At 49.2% G+C, this 20,056-nt stretch overlaps 1 protein-coding gene across 2 annotated transcripts in view; it reads right to left on the reverse strand.

Annotated features, from left to right (window-relative positions):
- Positions 1–20,056, reverse strand: part of LOC134948417 (protein bicaudal D homolog 2-like) — a 109,071-nt gene that overhangs the window by 79,668 nt on the left and 9,347 nt on the right. For both annotated transcript variants that reach the window (XM_063936374.1, XM_063936375.1), the window contains exons 3-5: positions 17,152–17,364; positions 9,655–9,807; positions 8,446–8,859 (exon numbers count right to left, since the gene is read on the reverse strand). In XM_063936374.1, coding sequence (XP_063792444.1) covers positions 8,446–8,859; positions 9,655–9,807; positions 17,152–17,364 — 780 coding nt within the window. The remainder of the gene's footprint in view (positions 1–8,445; positions 8,860–9,654; positions 9,808–17,151; positions 17,365–20,056) is intronic.

Raw genomic sequence — 20,056 nt, forward strand, 5'->3', positions numbered from 1 at the left:
CCCTCACCACACCCCCGATAACAACCCCAGCACACAGTGTACCGTCAGCCCCCCTCACTACACCGCCGATAACACCCCCCCCCCCAACCCCAGCACACAGTGTTCCGTCAGCCCCCCTAACTACACAGCCGATAACACCCCCCCCCAACCCCAGCAGTCTCCCGACCCCGGCACACAGTGTTCCGCTAGCCCCCCTAACTACACAGCCGATAAACCCCCCCTTCCCACAACCCCAGCACACAGTGTTCCGCTAGCCCCCCTCACCACACCCCTGATAACCCCAGCACACAGTGTACCGTCAGCCCCCCTCACTACACCGCCGATAACAACCCCCCCACCTTCCCACAACCCCGGCACAGTGTTCCGCAAGCCCCCCTCACCACACCGCCGATAACCCCCCCTTCCCACAACCCCAGCACACAGTGTTCCGTCAGCCCCCCTAACTACACAGCCGATAACACACCACCCCCCCCCCCCCCCCCCCCCAACCGTCTCCCGACCCCGGCACACAGTGTTCCGCCAGCCCCCTCACCACACCACTGCAAACGACACTACCACAGCCCCCTCCCTCACCCCCACCTGTCTGTCTGCCGGCGGCAGGCTTCGACACTCCTAACCCCCCCGGCACATACACAAAAAGCCTCCCCTCCCAGCACCATACACCGCCCCACCCAGGCATCAACTCATAAGCCACACATTCATAGATGCCACTCCACCAACATGTCAGCCATCCCACCCCCCAACACCCATCCCCCTATGGCCATCCGTGAGCATGCCTCCCTTTTGCACACGGCTCCCGTCACAGCCCACTCATCTCAGGGGGGGGGGGGGGGGGTGCAGCCCACAGCTGCTGCTACTGCCTCTTAACCCACATATACCACACACTCACACTGCTACCAACACCCACGCGCCCTAGCCCCCCCCCCCCCCAAAAAAAAAAAATACACATTACACTTTCACCATGTTTACACAGAGCGGATCACGCAACCCCCGCACGCCACCCCTCCCCCACCCACAGCCCACACTCCCCTTCCCTCATCCACCGAACCTCCCAACCGCAGACCCCCCCTCCACCCACAGCATCTACAACCATCCTACCCCATCCGCAGTCATCACCTGTAACCGCCCTTTACCATCCACAGCACCTCCTGACCCCCTACCCCACCCGCGGCCCCACTGCACCCGCCCCTCAACCACCCGCACCGCCTCCGGACCCCCTCCCCATCTGCCACCGCACCCGCCCCTCCCCCGCGCGCGCCGCTTACGGACCCCCTACCCGCAGCGCACTTGCACCTTCCCCACCCTCAGAATCTCCTGACCCGCAGCCCCACTGCACCCCCATCCGCCAGACCCCCGTACCTGCCCCTCCCCTACCCGCGCAACCCCCTCCCATAGCGCCTCTGTACACCACTCCCCCACACATCCCACCCGCAGCCCTTTCCGATCCCCTCCCCCATCCACGGTCCCCCCACACCCACTGCATTCTGTACAGTGCGCCCTGCAGCCGCTGTTCACACCGTCGCAAGGCCCTACGCCCCCTTCACCATCCGACGCAGGGGTTAAGGGGGCGTAGCCCCTTACGACGATGTGAAGAGCACCCGTAGGACGTGATGAAGCACCTAGTTAGTATATATTTATGCTCTTCTGTACTTTTACCTTGGGAAGGGACACAAAAGATTTCAATGTATTCCTTTATTCAGTGGCCCGATCTCTAAATTGATGGGGCGAAATTCAATTGTTGTGCAGATTTGGCGCCCATTACTTTTCACCCATTGGCACCCAAATAGAATGAGTTTAGTCGTGTAAAGGGCTAAACTAGTCTAAATTATAGGGCGTGTGCTGCCAGAAATGCAGTTTGGGCGCCCAAAAGTTGGCCATTTTTTGCCAGCTCAGGAGCAGAAATAATGGGAGCTGACAACTCTCTCCCAATTGGTACCAAATGCAACTGAGTCGCCCCCCCCACCTTCTTTACTAAAAGACACCAAAAATTGGGAAGCTGCAGACAACACAGCAACATGCCGAGACATGCGTTTTAGCCACATGCTTGTGTATCAATGCCTACTTCCCTATAGAGTGTAAGCCTGCGGGCAGGGCCTTCCTACCTCTAAGACGGTCTGTTATAACCCAGTCCTGTATGTTTTTTTTTTTCACTGTTTGCAATTGTTTTAGATTATCATGGTTTCCAACTGTAAATGTGCTTTGCTTTATAAGAAAAATGAATAAATAAAAAAATGGATTTTAGTACCTACCGGTAAATCCTTTTCTCCTAGTCCGTAGAGGATGGTGGGGACTCCAAAAGGACCATGGGGTATAGACGGGATACGCAGGAGCTTGGGCACACTGAAAAGACTTTAGCTGGGTGTGAACTGGCTCCTCCCTCTATGCCCCTCCCACAGACCTCAGTTAGAGGAACGGTGCCCAGCAGAGACGGACATTTCGAGGAAAGGATTTTTTTTTTTAAACTAAGGGCTACAAATATACCAGCCCACACCACAAATAACAGCAACCTGCTGATAACAAAAAAATACACCACTCGTGTATAAACTAATTTAACCAGTAAGAACACACTGCAAGTAACAGTCCGCACTGGGATGGGCTTCCAGCATCCTCTACGGACTAGGAGAAAAGGATTTACCGGTAGGTACTAAAATCCTATTCTCTCTTACGTCCTAGAGGATGCTGGGGACTCCAAAAAGGACCATGGGGTTTATACCAAAGCTCCAACACAGGTGGGAGAGTGCGGACGACTCTGCAGCACCGATTAAGCAAACATAAGGTCCTCCTCAGCCAGGGTATCAAACTTGTAAAACTTAGCAAAGGTGTTGGAACCCGACCACGTAGCTGCTCGGCAAAGCTGAAGTGCCGAGACCCCTCGGGCAGCCGCCCAAGATGAGCCCACTTTCCTGGTACAATGGGCCTTTACTGATTTCAGCACCGGCAACCCAACCGAAGAATGAGCTTGCTGAATCGTACTACAAATCCAGCATGCAATAGTCTGCTTCGAAGCATGATGACCAATCTTGTTGGAAGCATACAGGACAAACAGCGCCTCTGTTTTCCTGGCCACCGCCGTTCTGGCGACGTAGATCTTCAAAGCTCTCACATCATCAAGAGACTTTGGAACTGCCACAGCATCTGTAGCCACAGGCACCACAACAGGTTGGTTAATGTGAAATGAAGAAACCACCTTCGGCAGAAATTGTTGAAGAGTCATCAATTCCACCCTATCCGAATGGAAGATTAAGTACAGACTCTTGTGTGACAAGGCCACCAACTCAGACACCCGCCTGGCAGACGCTAGAGCCAACAGCATGACCACCTTCCAAGTGAGAAATTTTAACTCAACCTTACGCAAAGGTTCAAACCAGGAAGACCTAAGAAACTGTAAGACCACGTCAAGGTCCCATGGTGCCACAAACAGAGGATGGATATGCATCACCCCCTTCACAAAAGATTGAACCTCAGGGAGAACCGCCAATTCCTTCTGAAAGAAGATAAAGCCGAAATCTGCACCTTGATGGAACCCAATTTCAGGCCGGCATCGATGCCCGCCTGCAAAAAAATGGAGAAACCGACCCAAGTGAAATTCTTCCGCAGGAGTATCTTTAGTCTCACACCACGAAACATACTCTCTCTAAATACGGTGATAATGTTTCGCCGTAACTTCCTTCCTCGCCTTAATAAGAGTGGGAATGACCTCCCCGGGAATACCTTTCCGAGCTAAGATTTGGCGCTCAACTTCCATGCCGTCAAACGCAGCCGCGGTAAGTCTGGAAACACGCATGGACCCTGCAACAACAGGTCCTCCCTTAGAGGAAGTGGCCAAGGATCTTCCACAAGTAATTCCTGAAGATCTGGATACCGGGCCCTTCTTGGCCAATCTGGAATTACAAGAAGTGCTCGCACTCTTGCCCGTCGAATGATTCCCAGCACCTTTGGAATGAGAGGAAGCGGAGGGAACACATACACCGACTGAAAACCCACGGACTCACCAGGGCGTCCACTGCACTGGCCTGGGGGTTCCTTGACCTGGAACAATACCTCGGAAGCTTCTTGTTGAGGCGAGACGCCATCATGTCGATCGGAGTTCCCCAACGCTCCATCAGTTCTGCAAACACCTCCTGATGAAGAGCCCACTCTCCTGGATGGAGATCGTGTCTGCTGAGGAAGTCTGCTTCCCAGTTGTCCACTCCTGGAAGGAAGACTGCTAACAGGGCGCTCACGTGCTGTTCTGCCCAGCAAAGGATTCATGTGGCCTCCGCTATAGCCACCCTGCTCCTTGTTCCGCCTTGATTTATATGCGCCACCGCTGTTATGTTGTCGGATTGTATCAGGACAGGCCGACCCTGAAGAAGGATTCTTGCTTGAAGCAGGCCGTTGTAAAAGGCTCTTAACTCGAGAACATTTATGTGGAGACAAGAATCCTGGAGAGACCATTTCCCCTGGAAATTTCTTCCCTGGGTGACTGCGCCCCAGCCTCGGAGACTTACATCTGTTGTCAACAGGACCCAATCCAGGATACCGAATCGGCGGCCTCCTAGGAGGTGAGCACTTTGTAGCCACCACAGGAGAGAAATCCTGGCCCTGGGAGATAGACGTATCTGCCGGTGCATGTGCAGGTGAGACCCGGACCACTTGCTCAGCAGATCCCACTGAAAGGCCCGAGCATGAAACCTGCCAAACGGAATGGCTTCGTACGCCGCAACCATCTTCCCCAGAACCGGAGTACTTTGATGAACCGACACACTCTTTGGCCTCAGAAGTTCCCTGACCATCGTCTGGAGTTCCAGGGCTTTTTCTTCCGGAAGAATCACCTTCCGTAAGCCAGTGTCCAGAATCATGCCCAGAAAGGGCAACCGAGTGGTCGGAATCAACTGCGACTTTGACAAGTTTAGCAGCCAACCGTGTTGTTGCAGAACGGACAGAGACAAATCCACATTTCTTAGTAACAGTTCCCTGGACCTCGCCTTTATCAGGAGATCGTCCAAGTACGGGATAATGGTAACTCCTTGCTTGCGAAGGAGAACCATCATTTCTGCCATAACTTTGGTGAAAATCCTCAGGGCCGTGGAAAGCCCAAACGGCAACGTCTGAAATTGGTAATGAGAATCATGTACCGCAAACCTTAGGAAGGATTGGTGCGGAGGATATATCGGAACGTGTAAGTAGGTATCCTTTTTGTCGGCTGATGCCATAAAGTCCCCCCCCCTTCTAGACTGGCAATCACAGCTCGAAGAGATTCCATCTTGAACTTGAAAACCTTCCAGTATGGATTGAGGGACTTTGGGTTCAGAATCGGTCTGACCGAACCGTCCGGTTTCGGTACCACAAAAAGGCTCGAGTAGAGCCCCTCCCCCCGTTGGGACGGGGGAACGGGAACAATGACCCTCTGTAGACACAACTTTTGTATTGCTGCCAGCACCACCTCCCTGTCCGAAAGAGACACTGGCAAGGCAGACATGAAAAACCGGTGAGGGGGTGTCTCCTGAAACTCCAGCTTGTATCCCTGAGATACACTCTCTAGGACCCAAGGATCCAGGTCTGACTGAATCCAGACCTGACTGAAGATCTGCAGACGGCCCCCCACCGGTCCGGACTCCCCCAGGGAAGCCCCAGCGTCATGCGGTGGACTTGGTAGAGGCAGGGGAGGACTTCTGGTCCTGGGCGCCTGACTCTGCAGGCGACTTCCTTCCCCTTCCTCTACCCTTTGAAGCGAGAAAGGACGAACCTTTTCCACGCTTGTATTTATTTGGACGAAAGGACTGCATCTGCTGATGTGGCGCCTTTTTCTGTTGTGTGGGAACATAAGGAAGAAAAGACGACTTGCCCGCAGTCGCGGTAGACACCAGGTCAGCCAAGCCGTCACTGAACAAGACATTACCTTTGAAGGGGAGAGCTTCTATAGCTCTCATGGAGTCTGCATCAGCATTCCATTGATGGATCCACAGCGCCCTCCTGGCCGAGATTGCCATGGCAATGGCTCTTGATCCCAAGAGACCAACATCCCTCGCTGCATCCTTCAGGTAATCTGCAGCATCCTTGATATAACCAAGAGTCATAGAACATTATCTTTATCAAGGGTATCCATATCAGCAGCTAAATTCTCAGCCCATTTAGCAACAGCACTACTCACCGCCGGATCCTTGAGAGCTGCTGTGTCAGGAGACGGAAGCGCCACCTTCTTAGACAAACGAGATAGAGTTTTGTCAAGATTTGGAGACGCCTCCCATTTTTCACTGTCAATAGAGGGGAAAGGATACGCCATGTAAATCCTCTTGGGAATCTGCCACCTCTTATCCGGCGACTCCCAAGCCTTTTCACAACGAGTATTCATTTCATGAGAGGGGGGAAATTGCACCTCAGGTTTTTTCTCTTTGAACAAGCAAATCCTTGTTTCCTGCACCGCAGGTTCATCAGAAATGCGTAAAACATCCTTTATAGCCACAATCATGTACTGAATACTCTTAACTAAATCGGGGATGTTAAGCAGCCTCAGAGAAATCGACCTCTGATTCAGAATCCATGTCGGTATCAGTATCTACCACTTGAGTAAACGGCAGCTTTGTTGACCCCGATGGGGTCTGCACCTGAGTCAAAGCATCCTCCATGGATTTTTTCCACACCTGTGTCTGTGACTCAGATTTATCTAACCTCTTTGACAAAGAAGCCACATTTGTATTAATTGTATTTAACAATGTAAGCGAGCCAATTCCAGACCCGCATCTGCCCCCCCCAATAACCTCCTCCGGTGAATAACATTCAGCTTCAGACTTGTCGACACGGAGTATCGACCCACACACACGTCTCAGCTAGGGGACAGGCCCACAAGGAAGCCCGGAAGGAGAAACACAGAGGGAGTATGCCAGCTCACACCCCAGCGCCCATATATCCCACCAAGCATATATGTGAAAGCACTGCTGAAAAAAACACCAATATGCACCAACAAACTCTGCCCTGCCCCCCCCCCCCCCAGACCAGCTCCCCATTACGGTTAGTGGAGCTTTGGAGGTCCCGGGCCAGCATCTCCTGCAGCCGCGTGTGGAGGAGAAATGGAGCCTGTGAGCCGCGCGGCTAAGCTCCGCCCCTTCCCGGCACGCTTCAGCCTGCCAAATTTGAAAATGCCGGCAGGGGTCTGAAAAACAGTGCCGAGGCACCGAAAAGGCTTCTGCCGGCTTCCCAGACCTCAGTAACTGCTGCCCAGGGCGCCGCCCCCCCCCCCAGCGCCCTGCACCCTGTGAGTGCAGATGGAGAAGTGTGTGGGAGCATGGAGCGCAGCACTACCGCTGCGCTGTACCTCGTTACTGAAGTCTCCTGCTGTCTTGAAGTCTTCTGCCTTCTGCATACTCACTCGGCTTCTGTCTTCTGTGAGGGGGGGTGACGGCGCGGCTCCGGGAACAAGCAGCTAGGCGCACCAAGTGATCGAACCCTCTGGAGCTAATGGTGTCCAGTAGCCAAAGAAGCAGAGCCCTTAAACTAAGTAGAAGTAGGTCTGACTTCTCTCCCCTCAGTCCCTCGCTGCAGGGAGCCTGTAGCCAGCAGGTCTCCCTGAAAATAAAAAAAACTAACAAAAGTCTTTTCCAGAGAAACTCAGGAGAGATCCCCTAGTGAGTGTCCAGTCAGTCCTGAGCACAAAGTCTAACTGAGGTCTGGGGGAGGGGCATAGAGGTAGGAGCCAGTTCACACCCAGTTAAAGTCTTTTCAGTGTGCCCAAGCTCCTGCGGATTCAGTCTATACCCCATGGTCCTTTTGGAGTCCCCAGCATCCTCTAGGACGTAAGAGAAAATAATAATAATAATAATAATTGAACAAGTGACAAAAGCAAAATGGCCACAAGCACTACTTTTCAGAATACAAAACATGGACAGGATTTAAAAGCTTCATACACCAGGGAGACGGGTGGGGGGAGATACCGCAAATAAAAGTTACTGCACATACAAGTCTAAGCAGATTTCCGAATGCCTTCATGAAGAGACTGACTGCAGCTCTTTAAAGTTTGTGAAGAGAGTAGATTCCTCCCACAGAACAGCTTGTACATAACTGATAAGGTCACGCGGTCTCAGAAACTACAATGATTTAATGCCATCATCCTATGACTAACATGTGATAGGAGGAATCTGCGGAGCTCCTAGCAAATATTCCTTCCCATTTGTAGACAATGCAGTTTCCCTAAGTCAGAGACACTTACATAAATTAAATGGATTTGACATTCGGTAAAAATATCCAAAACGGTTTATTAGCAAGAAAAAAAAGAAAAAACCCATACATAAAACCAGGTTATATTCAACACTGGTAACATTAATACTATACAGTTCAGACATGACTTGGCAGTATGGATTGACTACAACATTGGATGCATAGTGGATAAAGGTATTCCTACAGAGCCTTCATCCACCTATATACATAGAGAACAATATATTTAGCAAGCCAGGAAGAGAGGAGGAATACCTGTAGTAACTGCTGCTTGAGTTTCTGTATTTCGGTCAGGCTAAGCTCCGTGAAGAGATCGGATGCCAGTTTGGGGCCAGATTGAAAGAGGTCACTGTTACGTGGGGTGGACATCAAAATCCCTCCACCTGATTTATTGAGGTCGCCACCATTATATCCGCTATCAAATTCTTCCTCATTTTGGTCTTCAAAGTTGACTTGCATGGTCCCTATGGAGTCATAGCTAAGGAACCCAGATAATTCTCGTCTGAGTTCATTCTTTTGTTCCCTCTCACTTTTCAGTGTTTCCAGGGCCTCCTCCAGCTGACGCTCAGAAATATCCTTCAACCGCACCAACTCATCCAGCTGTCCATTCAGAACGTCAATCTCTTCATCTCGTCTTTTCAGTTCGTGTTTTAATCCTTCATATTCCACCTGCAAATAAAACACCTAGATCTTAACACCCAGCAAACAAGATGGTAAAAATCACCAAGTATTACACTGCAGTTTGGGGGGTAGGGGGGGGGGGGTTATTGGGGCAAGATTACATTTTTAAGACAGCTAAAATAAATGGCTTTCCCCAACTATTAGATCTTTCACATTCATGAGGATCTATCTGGTGTGCACTGCCAGGGGAAGATGCTCAACGCTGCCCAGCATTGAAACAAACCCTAACCACAGGTGGTGGCTAATCCCAAAATCCCGGGATTGGAAGCTCCAATCCCAGGATTCAATCCCAGCCAATAATCTGAGATCCCGCCATTACCAGGATTGACCACTCAAAGCAAAGTGCAATGCTTTACTGTGCTGGGTCCATTCCAGCAAAGGTCACCAGCTGCGACACATGGTGGGAACGATGTAGGGCGGGATGCCGGCTGTCCATATCGAGACAGCTGTCCGAGCGCAAGGAGGCCCCCTTGCAGGCTCTGTGGCTTGCCACAGGATCTATTACCACTCTATGGGTGTCGTGGACACACACAAGTGGGAATAGTCCTGTTTTGCCGGGATTCTGGCTGGCGCCATTGCCGGTTTCCGGCGTTGGCATCTTGACAGCCAGCAAATTGAACGGATCCCCGATCTAGGGACCTGTTTGCAGCCTACATGCTTTTGGTGGCCAGATTTAATCACAGACCCCTAAAACAGCAGGAAGCTGTACCTCCTAGGAAATAAATCCACAGGTACAGAAGATATAACCTATCATCCACTCCACAATTAATAGGCTTTAATCACCTGGCTTTCCTTTAAAACAGACACTTGTTTAAGCAAAGAGATATTTTCTTCTTCAATTTCTGAGAAGTCTTGTAGCTGTCTCATTTCTCTAATCTTATATTGTTTGATTTCTTCCCGTAATTTTGACTTTTCCTTCTCTGTGTCTTGGCTTTCCTATAGTGGTAAGAGAAAGCAGATCAATATAATGTCATAGAAGATGATGGAGAAATGGTTACTCAGCAGGGAAAACGGATGTGGATCATCAAGTCGACAATGTTTAGGTCGACAGTCACTAGGTCGACAGGGTTGGAAAGGCGACACGGTTTCTAGGTCAACAGGTCAAAATGTCGACATGAGTTTTTAAAAAATAAAATAGAACGGTAATCTGGAGCGAAGCAATCCTTGCGAGGGGACACTGCACTAATTCAGCTTCCCGGTCACTGTACGCAGAAAACGACACCAAAAATAAATAAATAATAAAAAAAAGTGAAAAACACTCATGTCGACATTTGACCTGTCGACCTAGCACATGTCGATCTAGAAACCATGTTGACCTTCCAACCCCGTCGACCTAGACAGTGTCGATCTTCAGACCGGATCCCGGGAAAATAAAGTGTTAGGTCACAAGAGCGGAGATACAGCTTACTATGCCCTTTAAAAAGTTTACTGCAGAATGATCCGACACCACTTATGAGCACAAGCCATTATTTATTTACAGTTTCTTATATAGCGCAGCAAATTTCGTTGCGCTTTACAATTAGAACAGTAATAGAATAAAAATAGGTAAAAACAGACAGAGGTAATTGAAAACAGCAGAATTATTAGCCTCAGCCTTTGTAGAGTGTACAACAATCTTCACCAATGATGCAAACGGCATACACAGAATTTGGTGTATGTAAAAAAGTGCAATTTTAAATAAGAAAAATAGCATTCTAACGGACGCAAACATTTTACCAAGTGTTTCTCTGAAATGTGCTTTTGCATTTTCCATTTTGGATTACTATTCAGATTTATTTAATTATAAGTAATAAGTAGGACTAATGCTTAACATTACCTTGTCATTCTTATTTTCAAAGGAATATATATATATATATATATATATATATATATACACACACACACACACACACACACACACATATATATATATATACATACATACACACATTTTATATATATATATATATATATATATATATATATATATATATATATATATGCATACATACACACACATATATATATATATACACACACACACACACACACACATATATGTATATATATATTCTATATCTGTCTCTCTCTCATAGTACTTTGTATGTTTTAATATGTTTAATCTACATATATTCATATATAAAGTCAAACAAAGAAAGAACTATCGGGCATATTCAGATGTAGTCAGAATGATGAGCAGTAATAATTTTTTTTTTTTTTTTTAAATAGGGTTTTATAGAAATATATAAATTCAAACCAAAGCCTAATAACTTTGGATTGTTAATGTTTAAAAGCATAAAATAAGGTTAATTGGAGGTCTCTAATACAAAGTAGTGTTTCACAGTATTAATAAGCAGGATTAATTTTTTCTCATTAAAGCATTTATGGAAAAAAATCCACACAGCACAGTCTATGCAAAGTTTGTTGTACAGACTATAAAATATTGGCACACTAATGCTGACCCCTGTGCGTCTTTTAAGAGCAATAGCCACTGGCATTAAGTGCGTCTTTTAGGAGAAGTTTACACACAAGTAGAGGGTTTGGTGGCAGTCCGTGTGGGTGGCCTGCGTAAAGAGGTTTTGTAGGCATGTACAGGATGGAATACATGCTGTATGTGATGCCGGCTGTCTGTATCCCGACAGCGGCATCCCGCCCGTCAGAATGTTTGCAGCTGGGCGAGCACCACAAGTCCCCTTAAGGGCTCAAGATCTATTCCCACTCTACAGGTGCCATGGACAAGTGGAAATAGTCCCTGCGAGCCTGTATTCCGGCTGCTAGGATTCCGACACTTGTATCCTGACCACCAGGATCCAGACAGCCGGCAAATTGATTGGGACAACTTAAGACACCATAGCCGGGAAATCAAAGTTCGGCGGCAGTGTGGGATGCCGACCGAACTCAGACATGTTTTTAACGGGGCAATCATGTACAAGGCTAAAACATGCCTTGTGCATGATTGCCCCTTTAAAAACATGCCAGAAAGTGGCTGGCATCTAACTCCGCTGATTTCATTACATCCTGTCCCATGGGTGAAGTTTAATAACCTGCAAGCAACATCGCCATACCAGTGAGTATACCCAATGTTTTAAAGTGCCAATCATTTTCAGAGACAGGACCAGGTTCAGTCAGTGTCAGTCAGTCAGTGTCAGTCAGTCAGTGTCAGTCAGTCAGTGTCAGTCAGTCAGTCAGTGTCAGTCAGTCAGTCAGTGTCAGTCAGTGTCAGTCAGTCAGTCAGTGTCAGTCAGTCAGTGTCAGTCAGTCAGTCAGTGTCAGTCAGTCAGTCAGTGTCAGTCAGTGTCAGTCAGTGTCAGTCAGTCAGAGTCAGTCAGTGTCAGTCAGTCAGTCAGTCAGTGTCAGTCAATCAGTGTCAGTCAGTCAGTGTCAGTCAGTCAGTGTCAGTCAGTCAGTGTCAGTCAGTCAGTGTCAGTCAGTCAGTGTCAGTCAGTCAGTGTCAGTCAGTGTCAGTCAGTGTCAGTCAGTGTCAGTCAGTGTCAGTCAGTGTCAGTCAGTGTCAGTCAGTGTCAGTCAGTGTCAGTCAGTGTCAGTCAGTGTCAGTCAGTGTCAGTCAGTGTCAGTCAGTGTCAGTCAGTGTCAGTCAGTCAGTGTCAGTCAGTCAGTGTCAGTCAGTCAGTGTCAGTCAGTCAGTGTCAGTCAGTCAGTGTCAGTCAGTCAGTGTCAGTCAGTCAGTGTCAGTCAGTGTTAGTCAGTCAGTCAGTGTCAGTCAGTCAGTCAGTGTCAGTCAGTCAGTCAGTGTCAGTCAGTCAGAGTCAGTCAGTGTCAGTCAGTCAGTGTCAGTCAATCAGTGTCAGTCAATCAGTGTCAGTCAGTGTCAGTCAGTCAGTGTCAGTCAGTCAGTGTCAGTCAGGACCTGTATCTCAAAGGCAATTACCTTTCCCGTCTATGTCTAATATTAACATTATCCACAACCAGTATTCTGTTACAAATACCACACAGGAATAGTAGACTCTGCCGTACTCACTATTACATGGTTTCATTATGTTTAGTAAGAATCAGGCCATAATTTAAACCAGTTTTACAATGCCTCAGTGATATATTCAGGGCACAACACATACACTTCAGTTAAATGCAACTTGCCATAGATTTTATTTTTACACATGTAACGTAGGCAAGTGCAATTTGTTTGCAATCATTAATGCAGTTCTGTTAACATAATTGCACTCACTAACATTTCACACAGCAAGTGTGAGGTGCTATGCAATTCACATCAATTGGAATCACTCCACAGTGCGGGTGATTCAGACCTGGTCGTAAATGTGCTAAATTTAGCACATCTACGATCAGCTTCCCCGGCATGCGGGGGGGACGCCCAGCACAGGGCTAGTCCACCCCCCATGTCGGGGCCAACCCCCCACAAGTACAAAAGCATTGCACAGCAGTGATGCTTTTGTACTTCAGTAGTAGCTCCCTGCCAGCTCAGCACCTGCGCGCTGGCAGGGAGCTACCCGTCGCAGCGGCTGCATGTGATGTTGCGCAGCCCACCTCCCCAACGGTCAAGGGACGCCCGAGTTGCCCGGACCTCGTCCCCTAAACACCGCCGTCCCGCCCCCTACCCGTCAACCAAAGCAGAGGCGATCGCAGGGCCAAGACGGCCGTCTGCTGTCTGCCATGCGCTGGCGCACTGCGGCACAGCTCAGGCCTGATCTCCACTGTGTGAACACGCATAGCACCGACCAGGTCTCAATTAGCCCCAGTCTGCGCACAACAATTGGTGGCCTGTCTTTCTGTGTGGGATATGGTAGGAAACAGCCGAGATCTCTCCTCACAGCACCAAGTGTAAACCTCTGCACCCTTCTGCAGTCACACTTACTATTCATCACAGGCAGCTGTTCCAAGCGTTCCCTTTACAATAATCCTTTCAACGCGGCTTTCCCATTAATGTTACAAGAGGAAACAGATAACACGTGCAACTTAAATTACCTTCGTCTACATCTTTCTCTCGCTGGAAGAAGATGATTGCAACAAACACCAGGGTTCTATTAGCACTACACTTTATTCCTCTATCAACCAAATTCCTTAAGGAATAAAACTTAACTTTTCCACAGGGAACCTTTTGATAAATACACAGAATATTTGGTACTGGACAACATTTGAAACAAAGATAATTAATACTTTATGGACTACAGAACAGAAAGCCATTAACATGTAACTTGCATACAGGCCGTTTCCCCGTAGAGTCATACGCACATTGACTACAATTGTGTTATTTGTGCAGACAGAGGATGCACTGTTCCATACAATCTGCAACAAGGAGGAGGAGATCGGAGACAACTCTGTTCCGTTTGCTTTGACAAAACACCAGAAAGAACCACCAGTGTTCGCAAATACGCGCTATAGCGCGTATTTTACCCTGATCTGTGGTCCGGGGACTCACTTTTCTAAACTGTGTGGGTCCCCGGGGACGCGCTCCGCTGAAGCTGGTCATCTTGTTTAAGCTGCCTGTACCTTATTTAAGTCCCCCCCCCCCCCCCTTCCCCCCGGACAGAGAGTGAGGACGGCTTCCCCCCCCAATCACCTGCTGCAGCTTCAAGGGAGCCGGACAGAGAGTGAGGACGCCCCCCCCCCCCCCCCCCCTCCCGCCAATCACCCGCTGGAGCTTCAAGGGAGCTTGACAGACAGTGAGGACGGCCCCCCCATTTCCCGCCGATCACCCGCTGCAGCTTCACGGGAGCCGGACAGAGAGCAAGGACGGCTCTGCGGCGCGCTACACACTGTGCTGCGGGGAAGTTGAACGCCGGTGACCGCGGACTGTGCGTGCTGTGCGGAAGGGTGAGCTGGACTTGCGGTGGCGGCTGTTCATATCGGTGGGATGGCGGAGATAGGGGCTGCATGGCGCCGGCAAACAGGTGTTAAAGGCATCATTTTTGTGGTATGGAGTGGGGGTGAGGCTAGAGGGTGACAGTGCTACTGGGCTGTGCAGCATACAGGACCCTTGATACAAGCACTGGATTCGAGTCATGCTGCCTGTAATTTATGTGCTGACTGATCAACTTCAGTGACACTCACTGTTCTGGCTGCCTTTGTTGGTTACTGCTGGTTGCTGTTGGTTACTGCTGGTTGCCGCTGGTTACTGTAAAGGCAGCCAGCACAGTGAGTGTCACTGAAGTTGATCAGTCAGCACATAAATTACAGGCAGGATGACTCAAATCCATTGGTTGTACCAAGTGTCCGAAGTCGTCAGTCAGGATGTTGGCATTTAGTATACCGACACCAGCATCCCGATCGCAGCAAAGCCAACAAGAGTGACGAGTGCAGAGGGTACCCTAACCTCCCACCCCTAACCCTCCGTTTCCCGCAGCCTAAACCTAACCCACCCCCTTAGTGCCTAACACTTATACCCCCTCTCTGCAGCCTAACCCTAACCCTCCCCAACACCATATCCTAACCCCCCCCTTCCCACCCTAAACCAGTGGCGGCAGTGCATACTTCCCTTCAGGATCCTGACTGTCAGGATTTCGTTGCCGGGATCCTGATCTCCTCGGGATGCCAGCGTTGGTATTGTGGCGGCTGTCAGGATTCCGGCATCGGTATTACGCTGCTGGGATCCCGACAGCCAGGATCCTGAATGCATATTTACGATATGATAACAGCCCAGCAGCATTGTCACCCTCCCTCCCCCACAACACTTTTGTAGTGTCTAAATCCAGTCTGGGGCTCTATTATAGCAGCACCATAAAGCCATTACATACAGAAAATGTATTTAATAATGTTGTCCTGTTTTTTAATCATATAATTGTTAAGTACTCTACCTGGCGCAATGTGTATAACTTGCTCTACCTGGCGCAATGTGAATAACGTGCTCTGCCTGGCGCAATGTGTAGAACGTGCTCTGCCTGGCGCAATGTGTAGAACGTGCTCTGCCTGGCGCAATGTGTAGAACGTGCTCTGCCTGGCGCAATGTGTAGAACGTGCTCTGCCTGGCGCAATGTGTATAACGTGCTCTGCCTGGCGCAATGTGTATAATGTGCTCTGCCTGGCACAATGTGTAGAACGTGCTCTGCCTGGCGCAATGTGTAGAACGTGCTCTGCCTGGCGCAATGTGTAGAACATGCTCTGCCTGGCGCAATGTGTAGAACGTGCTCTACCTGGTGCAATGTGTATAACGTGCTCTACCTGGCGCAATGTGTATAACGTGCTCTGCCTGGCGCAATGTGTAGAACGTGCTCTGCCTGGCGCAATGTGTAGAACGTGCTCTGCCTGGTGCAATGTGTAGAACGTGCTCTGCCTGGCGCAATGTGTATAACGTGCTCTACCTTGGCGCAATATGTATAACGTGCTCTACCTGGTGCAATGTGTAGAACGTGCTCTACCTGGTGCAATGTGTATAACGTGCTCTGCCTGGCGCAATGTGTAGAACGTGCTCTGCCTGGCGCAATGTGTAGAACGTGCTCTACCTGGCGCAATATGTATAACGTGCTCTACCTGGTGCAATGTGTATAACGTGCTCTACCTGGTGCAATGTGTATAACGTGCTCTACCTGGTGCAATGTGTATAACGTGCTCTACCTGGTGCAATGTGTATAACGTGCTCTGCCTGGCGCAATGTGTAGAACGTGCTCTGCCTGGCGCAATGTGTATAACGTGCTCTACCTGGCGCAATATGTATAACGTGCTCTACCTGGTGCAATGTGTATAACGTGCTCTACCTGGCGCAATGTGTATAACGTGCTCTGCCTGGCGCAATGTGTATAACGTACTCTCCTTGGCTCAGTGTGTATAGGAGGTTCTACCTGGTGCAATGTGTATAAGCGGCACTACTGTGTGGAATAATGTGAATTAGTACTATTATGTGACCACGCCCCTTCCCCACAAAGCTACGCCCCTAAAAAATTCCAGCGCGCCTTCGGCGCGCACTGTTGCAGTTTTCTATGTCTGTGCAGGAGAACCAATTCTCTTTCTGCCACAAGGTCACCAAAATGTCTAATTACATCTAAAGTGCAGGGTGTCCTGTATGCTACACAGCCCAGCAGCATCGTCACCCCATCCTCCCCCTTGCACCCCTTTTGTAGTGTCCAAATCAAGTTTGTGTTTTTATATTTGAATCATTAATAAGACTAATTAAAACTTTCATTCCGATGGGACCCAGAAAAGGACAGGTAGGACCCCAATTTTTAAAAGTGAGGGGTCCCTAGGACCCACTTTTTTTTGGTCTCAGCGCGATCACTGACCACGTATCATTAAAATGCATTCTGAACCCCAGCTCCAGGCAGCAGATTTAACCACTGACCATCACACGCAGCTAATGCCGAGGCCAGGACGACGCTCGTATTTTCGTCCTCTTACCGTCTTTAAGTTCTGGATGCTGAGGGTGAGGCGCTCGTTATCCACCGAGGCGTTGGACAGGAAAGCTTTCGTCTGCTTCAGCTCATTCTGGAGTTCCTCAATTTTACTGGTCAGCTTTGCCTCCCTGGAAGCGGTTTCTTTCAGCAACGTTTCTTCTCTGCTTTCCCCATCAGCAGCGGTCCGCTTATGGTTGCTGTGTGCTTCTACCAGTGCCTGACAAAACAAGAAAGCAGTCACTCCGGTCAGCAACACTGTAGAACAGAGATGGGCAACCGGATACACATCAGGGGACACGTGGGTGGCCCTCTATGCCTCAAAGAGCCACACCATACACTTATCAGTTACAAGAAAAGGTTTAAATCAAAGAAAGCAGGACACCCACCTGTAATAACACAACAGCAGACATGACAGGCTATAAGTAGTATGACCAATCAGAAAGAAGAAGTCGGGTGTGCAGGCGAAGGCTCAGAGAGCACCATATGGCCCTAAAAGCTGCTTGATGCCCATCAGTGCAGATGGACCACCATCGAGACACCTTGACCGCTGCACGGTTTCACCACAAGTTCTAGTTTACCTTCTAAGCATATTTGTTAAACAGTCCATAACTAGTGTCATGGACAAATGGATGCCCCCAGTTTTGGACAATTAATCTGCTGCTAGCAAACGCCAACTTTACAGCAGCAGGTCTGCTATGGGGTGATGTACGAAGGAAACTTGTTAAACGCAGTACTCATTGCCTTCACTCATGTAACCCTGCGATTTACTCATGCTGCTTAAACTTCAAGCGCAAATGATTCTGACTGGCTACGATCTGTACTACTCATTTGGGTCACCATTAAACTTCCTGTAATGCAGTTTTAATATAGGGTACAGTACATTTGATCTACAGGATGTGGCCTTCATGCTTTGTTACTATAGCACTGACAAATACCACATCATTGTCTGGCTTAACAACTAAGACGGTTAACGTTGCACAGAAAGGAAAAAAAAAAAAAAAAAACACACCAGAACCTGACCACTGTTTGACAGCTAATAGAGAACGAAAATGTTCACTTTAGGTGGTTCTGCGGCTTTAAAGGATTTAGCAGATATTTAAATCATCTTAGAATCAGGCGATTCTATATATTGAGAGGCTGCAAAGGTACTACACAGTGTATGGGCCTACTATAGAACTGTACCGCAGAGCACGGCTAGACTGCCTACACCAGCACACAGTCAAGCAGGGTGAGCTGTGGCGGATCTGTCCGATCATTGGACAGACCCTTTAAATCAAGCTTAGCTTCACTATTATGGGTCTTGTGTAGGGTGTAGTATGGTATGCCGGCGGTCAGACTCCCGGCGACCAGCATCCCGACCGCCAGGCGAGCGCAAATGAGCCCCTTGCGGGCTTGCTGTGCTCACCACGCTGCGGGCACGGTGGCGCGCCACGCCATCTATTCTCCCTCCAGGGGGGTCGTGTACCCCCAAGAGGGAGAAAAGATGTCGGTATGCCGGCGGTCTGGATTCCGGCGCCGGTATGATGGTCGCCGGGAGCCCGGCCGCCGGCAACCTGAAGACCACCCCTTGTGTGTACCCCAGTCTGCTCATAGTCCTCAATAGGCTTATGAAAAACACCCAGGGGCTACATTTCCTTACCCCAAAGTAAAAACGTGGGTAAACGGGATCCAGTCAGCATGTCGGCACTCGACAGAGAGGCTGGAATTGCAACACTGGTCAGAAGACCACCAACATCAATCACATTGCTGGAGCTAGAATCCTGAACATAAGTATGCCTGTGCTGCTTACCGGGTACTGGGGGGCGGGTAGTGGGTAGGGTTAGTAGAATTCCCTAGTAGGCGTTTGATTCTGCGCATCAGAATGCCCTATACCATCCAGTGTGAAGTCCTTTAAAACCAGGGTTTGAGAATTACACAGTGTTCACGCTAGGCTGTTTTAGCAGGGCGCCGTGCCCTTTCTGTGGCGCCCAGCTAGAACAGCCACCTGCTTCCTGCCCTCCCAGCGTGTAAAGACGAGGTGTGCATGCGCGCAGCATCCATTCACGCTGTGAGAGCTTGGGGGAAGCCCAGCACCTCCGTAGGTGCTGGGTAAGCCCCAACAGTGACGCTGCCGGCCACCCACTGTTTTATCGTCTGTGGGCTGAACCGCCCACTTTTAGCAAGTAAAATGACCACGCCCCCTATTTTGTGTGGCCACGCCCCCTTTTCACCACACGCTTGTGCCCCCCCACAGTCTGGCACCCTGCCCAAATCCTAGCGTGAACACCAACACACCAAAAAAAAAAAAAAAAAAATGTTCCCAACTTCTTCTGGCCACGTCAGGAGGCTGCAAGCACAATTGTGTGCCCCATGGCACTTGCGGCTCAACGGAGCAACATAATGTTAAAATGCAATTAAACGTGTATCAGCAAATACATCCTGAAAACTATCAGATATGGTGGCCATACACGGAGATTATTCACAATGTACTGTCACAGGATAACCGTTTCTTCACTTGGGGAAGAGACCTTTTCTTCCGTTCTTACCCCTATGAAGGAACAAAGAAATGTCAGTCTCCCGCAGCAGCGCATGCACGGCCAGATGCGACCAACCGATGATCAGAGCGGTCCGCCATGATGGAAGATTTCTCATGGCCAACCATCGTGGATCGGTTGCAGCAATACTAGGAGATGATCTGCTGATCCAGCAGTTATCTGCAAAATGTATACTCTGCATTACTAACAATTATGTGATTTTCCATTTAAAACGACATTCCAATAAATGGTTTCCCTAGTAATCAAGTGGTTACACGCAGTTGCTGCTTGCAGCTAGCATTCCAATCAGTAAGTTCATACAGAGTAAAAGCCACAGACACATACTGCTCAGTTTATAGGATACATGAAGAGAACGTTATCCACTGTGTAAAGCCT

The sequence above is a fragment of the Pseudophryne corroboree genome, chromosome 8 (genome assembly GCF_028390025.1).
Source record: "Pseudophryne corroboree isolate aPseCor3 chromosome 8, aPseCor3.hap2, whole genome shotgun sequence".
NCBI classification, from domain to species: domain Eukaryota; kingdom Metazoa; phylum Chordata; class Amphibia; order Anura; family Myobatrachidae; genus Pseudophryne; species Pseudophryne corroboree.